Below are 24,454 nucleotides of genomic sequence, written 5' to 3'. Positions count from 1 at the left end.
GTAATCATTCTGAAGCGTGACATCACAGTTGAGTTTATTGGCACTCAAGCAGCTGAATACTTGCAAGTTGATTGCAGAGTCCTGCAGAGGTTGGATACTAAGCAAGAGGACTGCTGAACTCTTTGCTGAAGATGGAGGGCAATAAGTATGAAGACAGCAGCACGGAGAGGCCCACAAGTTCCCTGCTGAGCACACCCCGGAAACTCAGCGTCCACCCCTCTGTGAGTTGGTGAGTGATGGGGCAGGGCCACCGGATCTTTCCCTTAATGTGTCTTGTCTGCTCCCAACTTCCTACCTGTGCACCAAGCAGAAATGCAAATTCACATTAAATCAGAATATGCTTATGTGTTTGTTGAAAGGCTCTCCCTTCCCCTTCCAACGCTTGCCTATGTGTGCATGGAGAATGTGCTCTGTGCTTAGGAAGCCTCCCCACCCACTAGACCTGGCTGGCTGGTGGCAGTCCTAAATGTGGATTGTAGGCTCTTTGGAGGCAGGGTCCTCTCTGCTGCTTGTTTGTACATCTCTCTGAAGCTCACTGGTAGATAATAAGGTGTCCTGATCGAGCTGGGATAGAATGGCTCTGGCAATCCCTGAGATACTCTGCAACTAAATTATTCAGGGCTTTATAAATTAAGACCAGGGTATTGACAAGCTGGAAGGTGTGCAGAGTGGGGCAGCCAAGATGATCAAGGCTCTGAAAACCAAGCCTTGTGATGAGCCGTTGAAGGAATTGGGTATGTTTAGCCTGGAAAAGAGGAGATAGGATAAAAGGTAAAGATACCCCTGACCATTAGGTCCAGTCACGGACGACTCTGGGGTTGCGCGCTCATCTCGCTTTACTGACCGAGGGAGATGGGGTTTGTTTGCAGACAGCTTCTGGGTCATGTGGCCAGCATGACTAAGCCGCTTCTGGCGAACCAGAGCAGCGCACGGAAATGCCGTTTACCTTCCCGCCGGAGCGGTACCTATTTATCTACTTGCACTTTGACGTGCTTTCAAACTGCTAGGTGGGCAGGAGCAGGGACCGAGCAACGGGAGCTCACCCCGTCATGGGGATTCAAACTGCCAACCTTTTGGTCAGCAAGTCCTAGGCTCTGTGGTTTAACCCATAGAGCCACCCACCTGGAAAAGAGGAGATATGATAGCCATCTTCAAATATCTCAAAAGATTGTCACATGGAAGAGGGAGCATGCTTGTTTTCTCCTGCTCTGGAAGGTAGGACTCGAACCCATGGCTTCAAATTGCAGGCAAGGAGATTCCAGCTAGACATACGGAAAAAACTTTCTGGCAATCAGAGCTGTTTGACAGTGGAGTGGTCTCCCTCGGGAGGCTGTGAAATCTCCTTCCTTGGAGACTTTTAAGCAGAGGTTGGATGGCTATCTGCCATTGGTGCTTTAGCTGAGATTCCTGCCTTGCAAGGACTTCGACTAAATGACACTTGCAGTTCCTTCCAATTCTACAATTCTATGATACTATCATTCTGTGAACCTGGCTTGGTAGTCGATGGCAGCTTCTTTAACAACGGTGCCACATGTTTCTGACCAGAAGCTCTCACTTCTGCGCCAGCTGGAGCTTCCAAACCAGGCCCAAGGGCAGCTCCACGGTGAGCACATTACAGTAGTCTATCTAGCCTTGAGGTTACCAATGCATGGACTTCAATGGTCAGGCTATGCCTGTCTGGGAACGGCCATAGTTGGCGAACCAAACAAAGCTGATAAAAGGCAGTCCTAGCCGAGAGGAAACTTGGGCCTCTAGCACAAAGATGTTCCCAGGAGTACCTCTAAGCTATGCATTTGCTCCTTCAGGTAACTTATCTATTTCCCAAACGTGGGAACGACCCACCCAAAGAGTCTCTGGGATTCCCTTGCAGAGGAAGCAGCATGCTGGGCACAGACATGATATGCGAAAGAACGTGTGTGTGTGTATGTGTCGTGACAGCTCATGCCTCCACACTCTCAGCAGCAATGGCTCCTCAATGTACCCTTTGAATCTGGCTACAGGTGAAGGGAAGGCAACATCCTGCAAAACAGAGCCTGCAAAAGTCTGGCTGTAGCCCGGCATCTCTTAAAACAGCTTTCATAAGCTGTTCATCTTTTTGTGTCCAGGTGTTGTTGGACTCCAGTTCCCATCAGCCTCAGCTAGCCCAGCCAATGGTTGGGGGTTCTGGGAGTTGTGGTTCCAACAGCATTTGGAGAGCGCCATCTTGGCTACCTTACATGATTGATTGAAGGCAGCATCTTGAGTGTGTGTGTCAGGCAGAACTGAGACCCTGACCTGCTTTGCCTTTGCAAGGTTGTCGCATCCTGTGTGTTCAGCCAACCGTCTGCCAACCTGGTGCCCTCCAGATGTTGCCCAAGGGCAACTCTCATCAGTCCCAAGCCGATGCAGCTGTACTTATGGGAGTTGTGTTGTAAACAAAAATTGCCCTTTTCCCCTTATGGGGTACCCAAGAGCCCATATGGAGTCCTTACGTAGGTTCCCTATTGGTAGGAGAGAATAACAGAGGCCAACCAGAGAATATTGAGAAGCAAATCAGCTAGTAAGCTTGGTCTTTATTGATCTGTTGCAACAGGGTGCTCCCCTCACCCGCAGGAGAGGAGGAGGAACCCAGAAAAATGGCGCGCAAGGCCTTATAAAGACTTTTGAAATTCCCACCCTGTAGATCAAGACCAACCCCAGAAACATCATACATACATCACAGAAGGGGTGTAGTTCAAGACCACCCCTCAGATACATCATACCTACATCACAGAAAAGGCGGTCTTAAAACAGAAGTTTGAATGTTTTTCTCCTGTCGTTGTTTATCTCCTGTCTGGCAGGTTACTTGATTGGATTGCCTGGTTAGCCTGGCCAGTCTTCACCCTACTCATATCTTAAATATCACCTTAAGACAGGATTTGTGAGGAAAGAGACAATGGGGAGGTTTCCCACTTTGACCTTGCAGAGAAAACATTGGCTCAGTTTAGGAATCAAAATGGTTCCAGGTTGGTCTTCCTGTGCTGATCTATGTACATGCTTGGTTGGTACACTTATGAACATTACCATATATCTAAGACCATAAAATTTCTATCACAGTTGCAGTCCCACAAGAGCCAGGAACATTGGACCCTGAGCAGCAAGCACATCCGAGATGACATAGATTCCCTGGAAAGCAGCTAAGATTTAACAAGTTAGCCCCCACCCACTACAGGGAGGAGAGGGCTGTCGATGGCAAGCCAAAGAAACCAACAGGTGCAGCTTCTCCCATCTGCTGCACTTCCAAGCTGTGCAATGCTTCACCTGTTGAACCTCTGCCCATCAAAGACTTTGCTGAGTGCACTCAGAGGTCCGTGCAGCCTGACATTTTGTCAGGCCCCTTTGGAAAACAGAGCCCTGCCCACGGAACGGGATGCAGCCTATGGCTTAAAGAGAGAGTGGTTTATTTTCATTGCTGTGCTAAGTAAGCGTCCTATCACCGCTTATGCAATGAGACTCCCTCCTCCTCCTCCTTCTGTGCCCCCCAAATCTGTTCTGGAGTTACCCCCAGATTTATGGAGGGCCTGGGTTGCTCACACATGGGGAGGAGCAGGATTGTGTGTGTTTTGTTGAGTGAGTGGACAGGACACATAAAATAAAGTACAGTGGACACTCGAGTTGCAAACGTGATCCGTGCAGGAGGCACGTTCACAACCTGCAGCATCCGCAACCCGCAGCACTGCGTCTGCACACAGGCGGGTTGCGATCCGACGCTTCTGCACATGTGCAAAGTGCTGAAACCAGTTCTGATACTTCTGGGTTTCAGCACGTCCGTAACCCGAAAAAACGCAACCTGAAGCGTCTGTAACCCAAGGTATGACTGTACAGGTACCTCGCTTTTCCGACATCTCCATTGCCGAACGTTTCGGTTTCCGAACTCCGGAAACCCAGAAGTAAATGCTTCCGTTTTCAAACGCGCCTTGGAAGTCGAACGGCTTCCGCTGCATGTACCTGTTGTTTTTCACAATTTTCACAATTGAATTAGCAGACCGCCCTTTGTGCCTCCATTTTCGAACGTTTCTGAAGTTGGTCTGAAAGGTCTTCTGGAATGGATTACATTCAAAAACCGAGGTACCACTGTACTTATTTATTCAACACGTGGTTAAACTGTGGAACTCCCTCCCACAGGAGGCAGTGAGGGCCACAAGCCTTGATGAGGATTAGACCAATTCACAGAGGAAAGGGCTATCAATGGCTAGTGGCTGTGAAAGCTGTTTTCTTTCCTCCTCGGCTGGAGGCAGCAACGCTTTTGGATCCCCATTGCTGGAGAGGAAAGTTACTCTTGTGTTCAGATCCTGCTGGGGGTGTGTGTTTCCCTTTGGGTCCTCTTGGTTGGCCCCTGTGAGAATAGGTCACTGGAGTAGACAGGCCGCTGTCCTGATCCAGCAGATGCTCAGAGATTGGGAGGGGTCTTTGATCAACAGAAGGGAGCAGACCATTAGCATGATCCAGTGAATGCTCTTTGTATGTTGAATTCTGGTGCTGGAGGAGACTCTTGAGAGTCCCATGGACTGCAAGAAGATCAAACCTCTCCATTCTTAAGGAAATCAGCCCTGAGTGCTCACTGGAAGGACAGATCCTGAAGCTGAGGCGGACATGGCTAAACAACAACATGTAGACTGGGATGGCTCATTCGCTGGAGACACTTGCTCTCAAGGTCATGAGTTCGAGCCCCATTCTGGGCAAAAGATGCCTGCATTTGGGGTGGGGTGGGACTAGATGACCCTCAGGGTCCCTTCCAACTCTACAGTTCTATGTTTAAAAGGAGCAGGGCGAGGGATTGCACTGAAGAAACCAGGGATACAGTGAGCTGGCATAGGAAGCACTGCTTGTATCTGGAGTCTACGGAGCCTGGCTTTGCCCGCTACTCCTTCCGGCAAGAACCCAATAGTTTCAGGCTCCCTGACCCGCTTAGCAGGCGGTGCCCCCTCTTTTGCCATGCAGAGCTGCTGTTCGCCTGCTGAGCTTTGGCCCAATCCAAGCCGCTTGCCCTTGGGGATTGCAGCCTGCCTGGAATGCCCAAAGGAGGGGCAGGTGGATCTCAGGGGCGGGGCCTGGGAGGGGGGGGGACGGAACCTGGAGTTTACTGGCTTTTCAGATCCCTGGCAGAAAACAGTTTTACTGGACAGAGCAGAGCGGCAAGTGCTGTCTCGTGCTGGCGATCCTACGTCCCTGTGGGCAGTAGTGAACGCCGTTAGAAAAAAAATCAGTTTCAGATTAATTGCTGGGCACCCATAAGCATCTCCCAGAATTTTGCAGATCTGCACAGCATCCTGAAGGTCCAGAGCTGAACAGAAAGGTACCACTTCTTGCTCCAGTTGATGCAAACTTGCGCACACAAATGCTTTTAAAGTTTTTTTCGTTTTCAAGCATCTGCTTCTGCCTTCTTTTTGCTGCCTCCTCCTCTCACCCATCTTCTGTGAAGCGGCAACAAACTACTCCAGGCCTTGCTCTCGCTGCTTGGCATACCTGCCTCTGCTTGGCATGTTGTTGTTTAGTCATTTAGTCATGTCCGCCTCTTCGTGACCCCCTGGACCAGAGCACACCAGGCACTCCTGTCTTCCACTGCCTCCTGCAGTTTGGTCAAACTCATGCTGGTAGCTTCGAGAACACTGCCAACCATCTCGTCCTCTGTCGTCCCCTTCTCCTTGTGCCCTCCATCTTTCCCAGCATCAGGGTCTTTCCTAGGGAGTCTTCTCTTCTCATGAGGTGGCCAAAGTCTTGGAGCCTCAGCTTCAGGATCTGTCCTTCCAGGGAGCACTCAGGGCTGATTTCCTTCAGAATGGAGAGGTTTGATCTTCTTGCAGTCCATGGGACTCTCAAGAGTCTCCTCCAGCACCAGAATTCAAAAGCATCAATTCTTCAGCCATCAGCCTTCTTTATGGTCCAGCTCTCACTTCCATACATCACTACTGGGGAAACCATCCCTGCCTGCTCTCCAGCCTCCCTGCAGCCTCCTCTTTGAGGCTCCCCTTGCAGTTCAGGTGCCTTTCCCAACAGTTTTGATCAGCTGTTGTTAACAGGCAACTGTGCCAATCTCTCATACTACTTTTAAGGAGGGTTATTTGCCATGGGATCATAATGAAACAGGGATTGGTGCTTCTCTTGCAAGCTGGGAAAAGCCCCACTTGCTGATTTCTGTTGATCAAGCTGTTCTTCAAGGCACAGGAGGAGGCCTTTCTCAGGTCATTTGGCAACCCTTCCCCTCAAAATTCCCATTGTCCTAGGCATGTTTTGCAATAATGAATTTCATTAGTGCAAGCAGTTTTTTTGCTCTGGGTGCAGTACTGCGCCTAAGATTTCAGATTAAAACTGTCATGTGGAAGGAAAGGAGGACTTTTTTCTGCCTCTACACTTCCAACTACTTTCTGAAGACTGGAGATGAGACCCTCTTAAGAATATTAAGGGGTTAGGCAGGGAAAGGACTAGACCATGTGAAAAATGAACATAATATTTTAGCTGCAGTTAATTCATTTTCAGCTTTGTATTCTTGTTATTAAAAAGTGCGCCTAGACATAACGTCATTGTGCCCATAACCTCGGTTTAAGGTGCCATTTAGCTCCTAGCTAAGTGTGAGCTTCCTGGTTGAGTGACCATTCCCATTTTACAGAAGGAAGCATTGAGGCAGAGCACAAGGAACGCACCCAAGACCACTCCTTAAATCCCAGAGAAGCTGAAAGCCCACAGCCTTGAATCCATCCAAAGGAGTGGGGACCTTGACTTTCAAATACTTAAAAGTGCTCATTGGTTTTGCTTTCTTTCCAATATTTTTAGGGGAGGCCTCGAATTTGAGAAAGACCCTGCCACTCAGCAGCTTCCTCCGGCACCAGCCCCCGCTCCAGTAAGTATGAGTTGGGAAGATGTACTGTTGTTTATTTATGCATCTGTCAAAAGTCGTATGTACGTATGCCATGAAAATATATCAAAGCGGTTCACAGCAAGCTGTAATCTGGGATATCTGAGGCCTCTCTGCCAGGCCTTCTTTGGCCATGCTTCATAGAACTGTAGAGTTGGAAGGGGCCTCCAAGGTCATCTAGTCCAACCCCCTGCAATGCAGGAATCTTGCCCACTGCTGTCCCTGGTTGGGCTTGAACCATCAACCTTCTGGTTTACAGTCAGTGCTTTCCCCTGGCTGCAAAGTGGCTTTGAACTGTGAAGATGCTTCTTAACTTACCTAGATGGAGATTTGTGTGCAGAAAGCTCTGGAACTGAAGTGGCTTGCTTGGCCTGTTGCGCAAATGCAAGAGGCCCGCCCACATTTTGCCCCTGGGCTGCCCACCACCCCTGGAAGATTTGACTGTGAGTGAATGTGGCTCTTGGCTCTGATACAGATATGTACCCTGCCCATGCCTGTTGTGATTGAACCACTTTCCATCGTATGTGTCTCCATTTACATTTTAGTAAAAGCCATTTCCATGTCTTTGGTCTTCCACCCACCCTCCATCATATCGGGATCCATCTGGATAATAAAAGATGCCTTTGCCATGTCTTTTATTCTCAAAATATTCTCCTATGTAGCATACACCATTCTTGAATCTGTACAAGCCCTGAAACATATACATTATGGAGACTTCTTCTTCATGCTCTGGTTGTTTTACCAAAGCATATATATTATGGTGAGAGCTGGACCATAAAGAAGGCTGATCGCCATAAATTGATGCTTTTGAATTCTGGTGCTGGAGGAGACTCTGGAGAGTCCCATGGACTGCAAGAAGATCAAACCTCTCCATTCTGAAGGAAATCAGCCCTGAGTGCTCACTGGAAGGACAGATCCTGAAGCTGAGGCTCCAAGACTTTGGCCACCTCATGAGAAGAGAAGACTCCCTGGAAAAGACCCTGATGTTGGGAAAGATGGAGGGCACAAGGAGAAGGGGATGACAGAGGACGAGATGGTGGGACAGTGTTCACGAAGCTACCAGCATGAGTCTGACCAAACTGCGGAAGGCAGTGGAAGACAGAAGTGCCTGGCGTGCTCTGGTCCAGGGGGTCACGAAGAGTCGGACACAACTAAATGACTAAACAACAACCATTATGCTGACTGATGGGGAACGAGGGCAGTTTCAGTTTCTGCTTGTTTAGTGCATATTGACCATTTTCATAATATATAAGTAAAAGTAAAGGGACCCCTGACCATTAGGTCTAGTCGCGGCCAACTCTGGGGTTGCGGCGCTCATCTCACTTTACTGGACGAGGGAGCTGGCGTACAGCTTCTGGGTCATGTGGCTAGCGTGACTAAGCCGCTTCTGGCGAACCAGAGCAGCGCACGGAAACACCATTTACCTTCCCGCTGGAGTGGTACCTATTTATCTACTTGCCCTTGGACGTGCTTTCGAACTGCTAGGTTGGCAAGAACAGGGACCGAGCAACGGGAGCTCATCCTGTCGCGGGGATTTGAACCGCTGACCTTCTGATCGGCAAGTCCTAGTCACTGTGGTTTAATCCACAGCGCCACCCGCATCCCTTATTATACATATAAGACCTTAATATTTTTATTTCACTTCCAAAAGCTTTTAAAGGGCATTCCCACCAAATGTGAAGAAATGGACCAATGACTTAGGGAAATGGCAGGCAGCTCAGGACCTTTCTTCCAAGGGGGTGCAGAGTAATTTTGGTCTTTTCGGTGACGGACTGACCCCCTGTCTTCCTTCCTTCCTCCCAGCCCAGGCTTCCTGGTCTCCTGAGCAAGTTGGGCCCGGTGTGCTCATCCCACAGGCAGCTGATGAAGGCTGCTGGCTTGTACGATGAGTCGCGCACCAAGCAGGTGGAGGACCAGATTAACTATGACCACTTGCGGAAGCTGGAGCGCATGTTCCGCGAGGCGGACATCGATGGCGGAGGAGGTGAGGCTCCTTTCAAACCCACACCCCATTTTTAAAAAAAATTATCCATTTTTCTTTTTCATTCATTACATACATCTCAAAAGAGGGAAAGAGGGGAGGGGAATGTTTGGTTTGGTCTGTGAATTTTTTTTTATATTTCTGTATTTTTATTTCTTTTTTTACTTCTTGATTCTTCTGTATTTTTTGTATTTCTTTGGCTTTTGGAAAATAATAAGTAAGTAAGTAAGTAAGTAAGTAAGTGAGTAAGTAATACAGTGGTACCTCGGGTTACACACGCTTCAGGTTACAGACTCTGCTAACCCAGAAATAGTGCTTCAGGTTAAGAACTTTGCTTCAGGATGAGAACAGAAATTGTGCTCCGGCGGCGCGGCAGCAGTAGGAGGCCCCATTAGCTAAAGTGGTGCTTCAGGTTAAGAACAGTTTCAGGTTAAGAACAGACCTCTGGAACGAATTAAGTACTTAACCCGAGGTACCACTGTAATAACATGTATACTATTACTACTACTACTACTACTAATAATAATACACCAACACCTCAAAGCGATTTACAAAAAGGCAACACAGAAAAACCCTGAGAATGATTTACAGCAGTGCTTTAAAACTTACAAGAAGTTGAAACACTAAGATGGATTAAATTCAGCCGCCCTCCAAGCTTCCAGGCGGAGTCCTTTCCCCTGGGGAGGCTGAGGATCCGGTCCTTCTGTAGGCAAGGCAGGTGTCCTACCAGCACTGGGGGCTTTTCCCTCAGGATCCTCCGTTTCTTGGTCTCCCTTCTGGTTGCAGAGTAATGTTCTGTGCCTGGGGAGGGGAGCTCTTCGTATTATTATTTAAATGATTTTTTAATTTGATTTTTTAAAAATGTAAACATATTACAAACATCAGTTCAAAATCCAAATATCGAGAGTGCTTTGAATCTCCTGACTCCCCCACCCCCAATCCCTTTCATGGGTCCTAATGTTAATATTTACAACTGCATATCCATATTTATCCAAACTTTTATCCTTCTAAATTACCCATACTTTCCGTTACTTTACAAGTGTGGTTAGAATCCTGCTAACGCTTTAACCTGCTTGCAGTGGTCTCGTAAGTAAATAATAATAATAATAATAATAATATTTTATTTATACCCTGCCCTCCCTGGCCAGAGCCAGGCTCAGGGCTGCTAACAACCAATAAAATCACAGTAGGATGCAGTCCTTTGCAGCCTTACTCTCCTGTACGTGCCGTGAATCTGGGCCCATAACCTGTTGTTGGGATACTGCCAGGGAGATAAAGCCCATCATGGCCCCCATGTCGCCTCCGGACGATCCATCGATCTCCCGTAGATACAGTATGAGCAATGAGCTCCAGAAAATATCTTGCCACATTCCAGAGCTGATGCACGCTCTATCAGCAGAATTCGCATCGCGAAAGATGCACGCAGGAGAGCATTATTTAGAAGTTTATTCAGCGTTGGTCAGAACAAAGGAAAAAACATGACCGCCTGTTTGCGTGTTCAGGCACAGAGAGAAACGAAAGCAGAGACACAACAGAAACATCCTGTGAACAGAAAATACGCAGACTCTGTGACTCACAAAGCCTGTTCCCTTTTAAGGTGGAACGGAAATATCCTAACAGGGGGAATGTCAAGTCAAGTCAAGTAACCTTTATTGGCATCACATAAGAACATTCAGAATACATTCAGAATAGATAGGCCAGTGCAATCTCGTTGCCACCCCAACGGCACAATTTAAAATACAGGTTAAAATGCAATTTAAAATGCAGCCTCATTTTAAAAGTAGCCAATAAATCAAGACCATAAGGGGAGGGATAAATTTCCCCCAATCTTTTTTTTTTTAAAGTTCTTGTCTTCTTGATTTCTGAGCTTCCCAGTTAATTGTGCCATTTCGGCATAGTCCATCATCTTGGTTTGCCATTCTTCCGGTGTTTTATTGAAGTTTTTATTAGACAAGCAGATTCTTAAAATACATACAATACCAACAAAAGAGCATTCGCTATGTTATAAAGAGAGAATATAAATATACAGTGGACGCTTGGGTTGCGAACGTGATCCGTGCGGGATGCACATTTGCAACCCGCAGTGTTTGCAACCGCAGCAGCGGATCTGCGCACGTACGGGTTGCGATTCGGTGCTTCTGCGCAAAGCACGTTTTAGCGCTTCTGCGCATGCATGACCCCCGAAACCCGGAAGTCATCCGTTCCGGGTTTTGGTGGGTCTGTAACCCCAAAAAACGCAACCTGCAGCATCTGTAACCCGAGGTATGACTGTAAAATGAAAAGAACGGAAAAGAACAGAGGAAAGAAAAAATAAAGAGAAAGAAGAAGAATGAAAGTGTGAATAAAGGCATAATGACATCCATTATTTGAATCAGCAAAGAAAAGAAACTTCCGACTTATACCTGCTGTACTAATTTACAATGTTGTACTATTTGATTGTTGTTAGCCGCCCTGAGCCCGACTTCGGCTGGGGAGGGCAGGATATAAATAAAATTGATTATTATTATTATTATTACAATTAAATTAATTACATCGTTGCTTTCCTGCCTTTCAGGTCTGGACATGGAAGAATTCCGAAGCGCCATGAAGAAGATCATGGGAGACGTTTCCGACGAAGACATTGACGTGATTTTCATGAAGGTGGACACCAACTGTGACGGCGCTGTGGACTGGGCAAGTGCCTGCTTGCATTTGTTCTGCAATGTTTTGAGAAGCTGTTCTGCATAACTCATTTGGTTTAGGCTGGCACAGGTGGGGCGAGGAGTTATTGCAGGGCACAGATGATCTCGTAGAAATCTGACTTGGCCAGCCTCTGGCTTCTGGTCTTTGCGCTGTAAAGAATATCATTGCCGCCCTCAGGGCTAGAAACTCGCTCTGCTGTTTTTAAATGGTAGCTCAGATTCCCGGGATGCTGAATGGCACGCCCTGCGTTGTGCACGCCTTGGGCTTTTCCTGTGCTCCTCAGCACCCTTATAAATGAATCATAGAATCATAGAATCATAGAGTTGGAAGAGACCACAAGGGCCATCGAGTCCAACCCCCTGCCAAGCAGGAAACACCATCAGAGTACTCCTGACATATGGTTGTCAAGCCTCTGCTTCAAGACCTCCAAAGAAGGAGACTCCACCACACTCCTTGGCAGCAAATTCCACTGTTGAACAGCTCTTACTGTCAGCAAGTTCTTCCTAATGTTTAGGTGGAATCTTCTTTCTTGTAGTTTGGATCCATTGCTCCATGTCCGCTTCTCTGGAGCAGCAGAAAACAACCTTTCTCCCTCCTCTATGTGACATCCTTTTATATATTTGAACCTGGCTATCATATCACCCCTTAACCTCCTCTTCTCCAGGCTAAACATGCCCAGCTCCCTTAGCCGTTCCTCATAAGGCATCGTTTCCAGGCCTTTGACCATTTTGGTTGCCCTCCTCTGGACATGTTCCAGTTTGTCAGTGTCCTTCTTGAACTGTGGTGCCCAGAACTGGACACAGTACCCCAGGTAAGGTCTGACCAGAGCAGAATACAGTGGCACTATTACTTCCCTTGATCTAGATGCTATACTCCTATTGATGCAGCCCAGAATTGCATTGGCTTTTTTAGCTGCCGCGTCACTCTGTTGGGTTGCTTGCTCTGTACTGGATCCAAAGCTGAGGCTAATGGAGAAGCAAGATCTGTTGGAGAGGGCTCAGTGTTGTGAGCCCCTCCATCACAGAATCATAGAATTGTAATTGTTGGAAGGGACCCGAGGGTCATCTAGTCCAACCCCTGCAATGCAGGAATCTCAGCTAAAGCATCCATGACAGTTGGCCATCCCAGCTCTGCTTGGAAACCTCCAAGGAAGGAGAGTCCACAACCTTCTGTTCCACAGTCAAATAGCTCTGGACTTCGGAAAGTTATTCCTGATGTTCTGTCGGAATCTCCTTTCTTGCAACTTGAAGCCGTTGGTTCAAGTCCTACTGTCCAGAGCATGAGAAAACTGTCAACATGTAGAGGGCCAGGAGGCCAGCTGGCAAGCCCCAGCTGTGCCGTCTCCTTCCATCGACCCGAGCTCTGACATAAATCAGCGACCCGGGCTTCAAAGCAGAGAGTACTGCACACACAGAATAGGCGTGAGGCTTGTGGAAGCATAATACAACTACAGATTTGTTAATCATAAATCAGGACAAAGAAACATGTCTCTCTCTCATGTCGTCTCATGGAGAACGGAAAAAGCAAAAGCTATACACAATGGAAGTTCCCAGCATACTGTGCTGGAATGTAAACAGACATGTGACATGCAACAATTCCACACGTCTGTTCCTTAAGGTGGAATGGAAATCTCAGCAAAAACAAGCCTGTTCCCATCGTATGCTCAGGTTCCGTATATGTGTAAATAAAATAACAATCATAAAGACACCACATGCTCCAGAAGCAGGATTTCCCAAACTTGGGTCTCCAGCTGTTTTTGGACTACGGTTCCCATCGTCCTTGACATGCTGGCTAGGGATGATGGGAATTGTAGTTCAGAAACAGCTGGAGACTCAGGTTTGGGGAACTTTGTCCTATAGATACCACAGTCTCCACTTACCTTCATCCCAAGGAAACCAAACTTGGGTGAGGGTCTGGAACCCCTGCAGTCTCTCGCTGTTCAGAGATTGGGGTAAGACTGGCATCAGCTGGGTTACATATTAGCTGGGCTCGAGAGAATCCTTGGAAAAGCACCGTGCTGGCGGAGAGAGTGAGAATGACAACGGCAATTTCTCTCCCTGCAGGAGGAGTATCTGAATTACATGCTGCGTGAATACAGAGGGAAGGACGACATGCTGAAAAATAAGATGCTTCCCGAGTTCCAGACAACCATGAAACCGGTTTCCGTGTAAGGATCCCTTTGTCCTCTGGGCGGGAGGGAAGGGGTCAAGGCCAAGTGGAGCTGCCAATTCCCAGAGCGTCTGAACAGCCAGTCCCTTTTCCGAGGGGAATTCCCTGGGAATTTCACTTCTGGAGGGGAATGGAATTATTATTATTATTATTATTATTATTATTATTATTATTATTTATACCCCGCCCATCTGGCTGAGTTTCCCCAGCCACACTGGGCAGCTTCCAACAAAATATTAAAAATACATTAAAACATCAGCCATTAAAAACTTCCCTAAGCAGGGCTGCCTTCAGATGTCTTCTAAAAGTCAGATAGTTGTTTATTTCCTTGACATCTGTTGGGAGGGCGTTCTACAGGGTGGGTGCCACTACTGAGAAGGCCCTCTGCCTGGTTCCCTGTAACTTGGCTTCTCGCAGGGAGGGAACCGCCAGAAGGCCCTCGGCGCTGGACCTCAGTGTCCAGGCAGAACGATGGGGGTGGAGATGCTCTTTCAGGTCTAATGGGCCAAGGCAATCTTAACTAGCTACAGATCCCATTCCTTGGAGGACACCATGATGGTTAAAGTGATATGATACCGCTATAAATGAATAGTCAGGATGGGGCAGAGGACTCTTCATCAGTCAAGACGTTACGCAAAGCAAGGAGTGGGTGGGTGGGGGGAAGGCGGAACAAGGATTTTTCTTTTAAGTACAGAGCTCAGTCGGGTAAAGCATGGCGCTGATAATGCCAAGGTTGCAGGTTCGATCCCCGTAAGGGGCAGCTGCATTTCAGGGAGCTGGGCGACTAGATGATGCTCAGATTCCCTTCCAGCTTCATGATTCTTTCAAATGAGGATTCTGGAAGCTGTGGCCCTGAGGTCAACTTGGAGACTAAATTCCAAGGCGGAGGCTGCAGACTGAGAGGAGAAGCAAATGGCGCTCTTCAACTCAGGGGGTCCTAAGCTTTTTTGAGGCACTGTACTGCCCTTCCGGTTCCATAAACTCACCCTCAGTGCCTCCTCCTTTATCCTATTAAAATGCACAATTCAGAATGCTGGCTTGCACGACCCACTAAGGAAGATCATACTGTTGTTTAGTCGTTTAGTCGTGTCCGCCTCTTCGTGACCCCCTGGACCAGAGCACGCCAGGCACTTCTGTCTTCCACTGCCTCCCGCAGTTTGGTCAAACTCATGCTGGTAGCTTCGAGAACACTGTCCCACCATCTTGTCCTCTGTTGTCCCCTTCTCCTTGTGCCCTCCATCTTTCCCAACATCAGGGTCTTTTCCTGGGAGTCTTCTCTTCTCATGAGGTGGCCAAAGTCTTGCAGCCTCAGCTTCAGGATCTGTCCTTCCAGGGAGCACTAAGGGCTGATTTCCTTCAGAATGGAGAGGTTTGATCTTCTTGCAGTCCATGGGACTCTCAAGAGTCTCCTCCAGCACCAGAATTCAAAAGCATCCATTCTTTGGCGATCAGCCTTCTTTATGGTCCAGCTCTCACTTCCATACATCACTACTGGGAAAACCATAGCTTTAACTATAGGACCCTTTGTCAGCAAGGTGATGTCTCTGCTTTTGAAGATGCTGTCTAGGTTTGCCATCGCCTTTCTCCCAAGAAGCAGGCGTCTATTAATTTCGTGACTGCTGTCACCATCTGCAGTGATCATGGAGCCCAAGAAAGTAAAATCTCTCACTGCCTCCATTTCTTCCCCTTCTATTTGCCAGGAGGTGATGGGACCAGTGGCCATGATCTTCGTTTTTTTGATGTTGAAGGAAGATCATAGCACATTCAAATTCAAGACATGAACGATTAATTGCTCGATTTTTCATACTAATCATTACGTACATATGATATGGTTTTCTTTGTAGATGTGTTTTCTCTTTTTTTTCTTCTTGTTTGTACTGCTTTGTTTTGCACTTCATGTTTGTAATTTTTGTTGTAATGTTGCATTCAAAATTAAAAAACTACTCAGTTTAATTGATTTAACAAAACTGAAGAAATTGATCCAGCAAGACCAGCTTTTCAAAGCCTGAAAGCCACCCCCTTGCTGCCCTTGTCCCTGCCCCCCCATCCCTGGGAACCCCACTGTCCCCTTGTGGGGTGCTGTCTCCCATTTTGAAAACCCCTGGTTTAACTTCTTGATGGAGGTGGTTTTCCCATTCACCTTTCAGACAGGTGTTGCCACTCCTGGTCCCCAGGAGCAAAGGATTCCTGTCTCGCCTGTTGCTGATGCAGATGGAATGTTGCTCTTTGCCCTCTAGGGATGAATGCAAAATCCAGCCCTGCTCTCGATGACTTTGCAAAAGGCCGCCCTGAGTTTCTTGTGCAACTCTGCTATTACCTCCTACACCCCGTCTTAAGTCTGCCAACAAATACAGACTTTGTGGCGTCGATGGCAAAACTTTTTTTTCTCCTGTTGGTATCCCCAGTTGCAACGCAGGTTGGCGGTTCGAATCCCCATGATGGGGTGAGCTCCCATTGCTCGGTCCCTGCTCCTGCCCACCTAGCAGTTCGAAAGCACGTCAAAGTGCAAGTAGATAAATAGGTACAGCTCCGGCGGGAAGGTAAATGGCATTTCCGTGTGCTGCTCTGGTTCGCCAGAAGCAGCTTAGTCCTGCTGGCCACATGACCCGGAAGCTGTACGCCGGCTCCCTCGGCCAGTAAAGCAAGATGAGCGCCACAGCTCCAGAGTCGGCCACAACTGGACCTAATGGTCAGCGGTCCCTTTACCTTTATCCCCAGTCGCTTCTTTGGTTGACATGCAGTCTGGTGAAGACATTACAGTCATACCTCGTGTTACAGACACTTCAGGTTGTGTTTTTTTGGGTTACGGACCCGCCGAAACCCAGAAGTCCTGGAACGGGCTACTTCCGGGTTTCGGCGGTCACGCATGTGCAGAAGTGCTATATTGTGCTTTGTGCATGTGCAGAAGCACTGAATTTCAATCCGTGCATGCGCAGGCGTGTTGCTGCGGGTTGCGAACGTGCATCCTGCACGGATCACGTTCGCAACCCGAGCGTCCACTGTATTATATTATTATTATTTAATTAGTATACCGCCTTTCATCCGAAGACCACAGGGCAGTTTACAAAATAAAAACACAAAAACGTAGCTGCCGTACATCTGTGGCAGTGGAAGGTTTGTGGATGTTTTTAATGTTTAATTATGTTTCTATATATGCTGGAAGCCTCTCAGAGTGGCCAGGGCAACACCCAGCCAGATGGGTGGGGTACAAACGACAAAATCATCACCAACATCATTCCATTATTTATACCTTGCCCATCTGGCTGGGCCTTCCCATCACTTTGGGCAGCCCCCAGCAGAATATCAAAACATAATAAAATTTCAAGAACCTGAAATCTCACTTGCTGTTTATTTAATTTGTATACCAAAACCAAAAGCATATCAATAACCCTTCCCACACCACATTTAAAAGAGCATCAGGTGTCAATCAGACAAAGGCCTTGTTGAAGAGGAACGTTTTCGCCTGGTGCCTGAAGGTGCCAGGCGAGCTTCCCTGGGGAGAGTGTTCCACAAAGAGGGACCACTGCAGAAAAGGCCCTGTTCTCGTGTTGCCAGCCTTCCGGGTCTCTCATGGAGGAGGCACACAGAGAAGGGCCGCAGAAGTTGATTGCAGGGTCTGGGCCGGTTCATCTGGGGAAAGGCGGTCTTGGAGCTATTGTGGTCCTTGCAGTATTTTGTGATGTTTTGGTTGACCCTCATAAAAGGGAGAGGACGAGATTCTGCATCTGTGATGCGGAAGGGCAAAGGGGCAGGCTGATGGCGGCAGAAACTGAGGAGGGTGACCACAGTCATGCGGAGGAAGGTTCAAATAATAATAATAATAATAATAATAATAATAATAATAATAATAATAATATAGTGTTTATACCCCGTCCATCTGGCTGGGTTTCCCCAGCCACTCTGGGCGGCTTCCAACAGAATATTAAAATACAATAACCTATTAAACATTAAGAGGTGATTCTGTGCTGGGACTGGACACACTGATGTGAACTTAACTTAGCCTGGGGTGAGTTAAGACAAGCCCAGAGCTGTCCTGGATGGTGGAATTGCTTTCTGCTTGGACTGAAATGAATCCTGGCTCTCCAAGGTCTCAAAATGCTCACCCATGAATTCTGATGGCAAATGCACCTTTGCCCTTGCATGGTTTTCTGATCTCACAGGAGGACGGATCTCTTGTTTTTTATTTATAAAAGCATAGATATCTCACAATCACAAAACACATCAAAGCGGCTCGCCGTGCTAAAAAACAGAAGCCTTACATTAAAAGCATGAAAACAAACTTAAAAACAGTTTAAAAGCAGAAAAAAGGTTAAGTATCAATAAACTGTTGCTGGGAGATGTACTCTTAACTGCCTGCAGAGGCCTGACGGAATAAAAGAATTATATTTTTTTTAAGGTTTTAAGTTTGCTTGCTATGTTCCTAAGCACAGTATATGTGTCTGTAGCCATTTTCTTTCTTTCCCCTCTTCCTTTTCCTCCAGGGCTCACTCTGAGGAGATTGTCAAGATCCAGTTTTTCCCAAACCAGAACAGGGGGCTTTTGGAGAGGGCGAGGAAAAGCCGATCGCCGTCTGGGCGATTCCTGACCGTGAGCAGGGACGGGATCCTGCAATACTGGAGCGACACCTTTAAAAGGCTTCGTACTGTTGTGGTAGGTAGCCTGGTCAGCCCGGGATGGTGGTTTGGTATGAAGGACTCCCTTTTTCTCTCTAGTCTCTGAGAAAAGCCAAGAAAAAAATATGTAAAGTTGAAATACTAAAGCGGGTGAAAATTCACACCAACTTTTTAAGCCCCTGGGCAGGCTTGTCTGAACAATAATGTTATTAGCAGGCGCCAAAAGGAATACAGCGAAGGCACTGGCTTGAGATCAATAGGCAGGGAGTTCCAAAGTCTCGGTGCTGCCAGACTAAACAACTGAGTTCTTACAAAAAGGGTTTCAAGTAGGGCCTGTCGGTCGTGCCGTTTCTGCCGAGTGAAGCATTTGAGGGGTCGTGTATGGGACAAGGGATTTTGCAGGTCAGTTGGTCCCAAGTGGGCATGTTCTGCTGTGGCTGGTAGCATTCAGAGCCAGGATTTTAAAGCCAGGATTTGCTCCAAGGTGGAGTTGAGTGAGTGGAGAGCAAATGAAATTGCACGGTGGCTTAAGATGCTTCTCAGGGCCCCTCTAGAAGACCTACCGTGTTTTTTGCTTCATAAGACGCCACTTTTTCCCTCCTAAGAAGTAAGGGGAAATGTGTGTGCGTCTTATGGAGCGAATGCAGGTGGGAGGCTCTGCTCAGCGCTCCCTTTAAAGAGCCGTGTGGAGTCTGTGTGCGGCTCTTGGGGGCTTTTCCCCAAGGAAGGAGAATGAACTGACAGGCTGTCCTTCTCCTCCTTTGGGGAAAAGCCAGCAAGAGCCGCTGCCAGGCTCTGTTAAGCGCTCTCTTGTAAGGGCTCCCTTCCGTCCCTCATCCTGCTTTGGCAGAAGAAGAGGTGCTGTGCAGCTATCGCTCTTGCTCTGCTGGCTTCGGCAAAGTGGGAGGAGGGACAGAAGGGTTTAAAGCAAGAAAAGTGAGATCCGCTTACATGCTCTGCGCAGAATATTTATTTTCTTGCTTCCCCCTCTAAAAACTAGGTGCATCTTATGGAGCGAAAAATACGGTACTTACAAAACCCAGGTGAAAGTTAGCTTGCATCTGGTCTGTATTGAACATTTCTTCTGATTTGAATGTGTGAAGGTTGCATAACAATGATCACCCATCCTGATTTGCATGAGGGGTGTTTAACGCTTCTTCGCATTAGTCATCCTGCACTCGCCAAAACATTTCTCCTTTCTTTTCCAAACTGCAGGAATGTATTTAAAAACAATCAAACAAAAAAGCAACCCCCAAAAGGCAGAGTTGCTGTGATAGGGCAATAGAAGTGCTTTAATATACTTTAAATATGCAAACCTAGCCTCTCCCTAAATGCAAGTGGGAAACCAGCACAGCAGGATCCGAGCACAAGAGCAGCTCTCTCCTCCTCCTGTGGTTTCCAGTAAACTGGTATTCAGAAGCATCTGTGGAGGCAGAGCAGAACCATCCCAGCTAGTAGCCATCAATAGTCTTCTTCTCCTCCATGAATTAGTCGAATCCTCTTTTAAAGCTGTCCAAGTTGGAGACCATTGTTGCCTCCTGCAGGAGGGAGTTCCATAGATGAACGCTGCGCTGCTCGAAGAAGGGCTTTCATGACAATAATGCCCACTTACACCACAAAGAACTCATAACCCACCTACTTTCAGCAGCCAGAAACACCACAACCAGACACTGGAGAGACCTGTCAGGAGTAAGCCTGGACCAATGGTACCAAATAGTATGGGAAACAGCCCTACTAGAAAAATTAACCAATAAACTGAAACTGACACGGGGATAAATAGAAGAAGACACCTTCACCCCGGTATGGCTCCACTTTATCACATACACAGCCTAACAAGACAATGACAAAAATCCACCAACATCATACAAATCAATATGGCTACCCTGATCCAAAACATCCACCCACCCCACTCACACACAAAAACAAAGATCACCACAGCCAGCCACAAATGGACAACCACACCCCAGGCCAAGCCCAACCTCTCTCACCACCAAAGGAACACAAGTGAACAGCAAAGAACCTGCACAAGCGAGACTGACACAAAACCCCACATATATTAAGTAAAATAAAAACATTGCCACCAGACCCCACCCTCACTCATCTCTCCTCCCTCCAGCTCTTTCCCCCTTTTCTAATGTCTCAACAAATGAAACTGATCTGTAAAAAATGTTACTGGGGTGGGGGGTAGAGAGATATTGCACACACTTTTGTAAATCAATAAAATCTTTTAAAAAGAAAAAGAAAAAGAAGGACTTTCATTTCTCTGCCCTGAATCTTTCAACGAAAGCCGACAAGCTGAGGTTCTCTTCTCCAGAGGAAGGTTGGAGGAAGCATCCCTGCTTCCTTGTTTCTCTGCCCTCCGAGCCAGGTCCCCCCCCCCCGTCATACGCTCCCCCCGGTTGTTCTTCATCTTCCTCCTCCTGTCTCGGAGTCTGCCAGCAATATGAGGCTCCTGACATGAAATATGTGATGTGCAAACAGCAAACCTTCCTTCCTTCTGTCTCCCCCATCACTTTCTTTTCTCTGTGAACCCTCCTCTCTCTATGCAGCTGGACCAGAGCAAAAGACGTCACAGTTTGAAACTCTGGGTGATTGACATGGTGTGTCTTACCAATATCAACTTGCTGGCGGTTGCAACGACAGACCAGGATATTGGTAAGTGCAGAACGCAAAGGGGAAGGTCCCCTCCGCCGCCCAATTGCCTTGCAATCCCTGCTTCCCCAAATAACGTGTGTGCCTCTGTATGCCGAGCTTGCAACCCTTTCCCTCAAAATACGCACCATGCAGCCGCGAGTTCCACAGGTTGGTTCCGAACTGTGTCCAGGGGAACTTAGTTTTTGTGAGTTCTGGACTTCTGAGTCAACTTCCCATTGATTCCACAGGGGAAGCTGTGTTACGGGGAGAGGGAGAAGGATAGAGACTCTGGAGGTCAAACTCTGATGCAGCTTCCAAAGCACAGTGCTTTTCAGTGGAGTCAGTTCAGACCTGCAGGCTGGGGAACGGAGTGATGCACGTACAGCCCTCGAATAAAGTGTTCCGCTTTCCCTCTTTCCACCCAGAGTTCTTTGACATTGGTGGCAATAAATGTGACCGGATTTTCACTCTCGTCGACTTGGAAGGATGTGCCACGGCTATGGACTACTGGTACGTCAATAAAAGACTCTGGGGGCATTTCCCCTCTCAACGCCCCCTCCTCTCACCATCTCCCCAGACACAGGCTGGACCAGCCCCAGCCACAACCAACACTCTGTTTCCAGACCCGGCCCACACTAACCATCGGCACAACCACACTTGGCAATTAGAATTACAGGGGCTGCCCAGTTGCTGGATCCCCTATTCATTTACGGTGGGAATGGGGAAAAGCACAAACCTTTGGTTCTGCGGGGTTTGTTTTTAAAGAAATAAATACGATTTTTGAATTGTTGTACTATCCCTTCTCCCCAGCTCGCACTGTTATCTATTTTTGAGGAAGCTGATCTTAATATATATAATGAAGAGCTAATTATTCCTTCTTATTTTTTTAAAAAAAATTTTTGGGGGGACGGACACTAGAGTTGCAATGGCCCACTTCAGGAGACATCTAAATGGAGCCAGTATTTCATTTTGCCATTTCACAGTTTGGCAACTTGCTTTATTAGAAAAGTTGAGCGGCAAACTATGCGTCTCCAGGGGACAATGCAAAAAAAAGAAGAAGGATAGATTTGCAGAGGTCTGGTTTGATTTTATTTTATTGCTGATGTCTATACAGAAGAACAAGCCTTGTCCCTTCCCTCTGCTTATCAGTAGATTTGGTTGATTCAATAACATGCTGATATTCCTCTTTAAGATTCATGACACTCATGGGTTTTTATATTATCCTATGTTTAAAAGTACACCCAGCCTTCCATTTTTACTGCACCAGTCTGATGTGTTCAGTATTGCTGCCTGCCACCCCAATCTTGGAGAGGGGAGAGATTCCAGGAGTTCCTTGTCCAGGGTCTGTGTTTCCTTTGGAATGAGGGACAGCGGAGATGGTGATGTCTTTAGGATTTATGGTTTTTTTATACATACGTACACAATAGAGGGGCTCACAGCATCGACGCCCCAGAAGGATCTTGTTTCTCCCATAGCTTGCAACCTTGGAGTCAAACAGAAATCAAACATCACTCTCTGACCCTCTTTCCTCCCCTGTAAAGGAACCCTGAAAATTCTCTAAACTCTATCTGTTGAGGGAGGGCTCCTTAATCCTCATTAATGGATCATCACCCGGACTATCAGCTCACCAGGAGGCTAGCCTGGCTATGCCAAAAAATAGAAGCCTTGATTAAATTCTAACACTTGCTGGATCCAGGGATTAGAGGGTTCTGGCACCCAGCTTAATGCCCCGAACTCATAACAGCATTGTTGTTGGTCAGTGTTAGCCCAGTGATGCATTTTCTTCAAGATGCTTTTCTTGCTTTTTATTTTATTTTAAGGAAAATAAAAATTTGCAATTGGTTGCTATGGGGCTTGCTCCTAGGTGGGAGATGTTAGGCAAATGGGCTTCATTGTGAGAAGTGCAAAGCTGGGGAGCTGTGTCTGTGGTGAGTGCATGGGGCATCTTTGGACTGAAAAGCAGTAAAGAAATAAAACATTGTTTAAATCTTACAAATGCCTCCCATTCAGTCAGCCACTCCGCTCCACAATCTTACTGATTCACCTTTTCATCAGCCACCCTCTCCCCGGCAACTGGTATTCAGGGATAGGCTGCTCCTGAACAAGGAGGCTCCATACAGTTGCTGTGACTCTGCGCCACAGGTAGGTCTGGGCTGGATCCTTTATTTTATTTACTAAATTTATATACCACCCTTTACCTGAGGATTACAGGGCAGTTCACAGTATAGAAATGCAAAAATGCGTAACATGATTCTAGATTCAGGTAGGTTGCTGTGTTGGTCTGATGCAGTCAAAATAAATATTATTATTTTTTTAAAAAAAGAATTCTCCAGCAGCACCTTAGAGACCAACTAAGTTTGTTCTGTGTATAAGCTTTCGTGTGCATGCACACTTCTTCAGATACACTGAAACAGAAGTCATCAGACCCTTATATATAGTGGGAGGGTGGGGTCATCTGCATACTATCCCTTGCTTTTTCCTGTAGCACCAATTGAAGTCGTTAACAGTCATCAACAGGTTTACCACACCTATCAGCCAGTCACCCATTCCCACCCCCCTTCTGAGTAATACCCCTCCCCACCCTCCCACTATATATAAGGGCCTGGTGACTTCTGTTTCAGTGTATCTGAAGAAGTGTGCATGCACACGAAAGCTCATACCAATAACAAACTTAGTTGGTCTTTAAGGTGCTACTGGACAATTTTTAAATAATAACAAAGTACCGTATTTTTCGCTTTATAAGATGCACCAGACCACAAGACGCACCTAGTTTTTGGAGGAGGAAAACAAAAAAAATATTCTGAATCTCAGAAGCCAGAAAACAACAAGAGGGATCGCTGCGCAGTGAAAGCAGCAATCCCTCCTGCTGCTCTGGCTTCTGGGATAGCTGCGCAGCCTGCAATTGCTCCATAAGACGCACACACATTCCCCCTTACTTTTTAGTAAGGGAAAAAGTGAGTCTTATAGAGCAAAAAATACGGTACTTTATGCTCCTGCCTTGTGGCCAGAGGAAATCTGGAGCGATGCCCATTTTGGATCCCAATTCCAGGGCTCTGCTCTGCTACCTGGAGCAAAGAAGCAGGCAGAACTTCTATCCGAGGCTGACCTGCTTCCCAGGTAGGCAAAGCTCTCACCTGTTCCGCACCTGTGCTGCACCTGCAGGTTTTGGCCTTCATCTCTTTTCTTTTCCTAACTGAACTAGGACCGATGGCCGCAAAGCGATCTTCTCTGTTGGGGACGTGAAAGGGAACGTCCTGATCTTCACCTCATCGGATGTCGTGATGAACGGGCTTTTCAATGTCCGCAGCTACATAGGTGAGTCCCGGATGGTGCAGAGGGGGGTCTGCTGGTCCCTGAGCTTCCAGAAAAGGGGTGCAAGTTGACCCTTATTGAGATGTTTGATCTTTGGTGCTCCCCCTTTTGCTGAGCACTGACAGAGCTTTCCTTTCAGACGAGAGAGAGAGTGGTAGGGTTGGCTTTGCAATATTTGCTTTATTCATAAGC

The 24,454-nt window shown here is 47.2% G+C and overlaps 1 protein-coding gene and 1 long non-coding RNA gene across 3 annotated transcripts in view; one reads left to right on the top strand and one right to left on the bottom strand.

The window, feature by feature from the left end:
* The first annotated feature begins 92 nt into the window (after nt 1–92).
* Nucleotides 93–24,454, top strand: part of EFCAB8 (EF-hand calcium binding domain 8) — a 65,054-nt gene continuing 40,692 nt past the window's right edge. The window contains exons 1-9 of one of the 2 annotated variants that reach the window (XM_083744121.1): nt 93–229; nt 6,790–6,856; nt 8,675–8,855; nt 11,407–11,525; nt 13,598–13,701; nt 18,185–18,353; nt 20,866–20,971; nt 21,376–21,460; nt 24,153–24,265. In XM_083744121.1, the coding sequence (XP_083600247.1) occupies nt 132–229; nt 6,790–6,856; nt 8,675–8,855; nt 11,407–11,525; nt 13,598–13,701; nt 18,185–18,353; nt 20,866–20,971; nt 21,376–21,460; nt 24,153–24,265 (1,042 nt within the window). In that variant the 5' untranslated portion in view covers nt 93–131. Of the gene's footprint in view, nt 230–6,789; nt 6,857–8,674; nt 8,856–11,406; nt 11,526–13,543; nt 13,702–18,184; nt 18,354–20,865; nt 20,972–21,375; nt 21,461–24,152; nt 24,266–24,454 lie in introns of those variants that run through there. The other variant, XM_083744122.1, reaches the window with a different exon arrangement.
* On the bottom strand, nt 170–11,515 carry LOC310847264. The gene is made up of 3 exons (XR_014565741.1): nt 11,384–11,515; nt 9,462–9,653; nt 170–295 (listed from the first exon to the last, which is right to left on the bottom strand). It is a non-coding gene; the product is annotated as an uncharacterized lncRNA (long non-coding RNA).

This window comes from Podarcis gaigeae (genome assembly GCF_964106915.1).
Source record: "Podarcis gaigeae genome assembly, chromosome: 6".
Classification (NCBI taxonomy): Eukaryota; Metazoa; Chordata; class Lepidosauria; order Squamata; family Lacertidae; genus Podarcis; species Podarcis gaigeae.
Note: the sequence above shows the minus strand (reverse complement) of the source record. Positions and strands in the feature narration are given on the sequence as shown.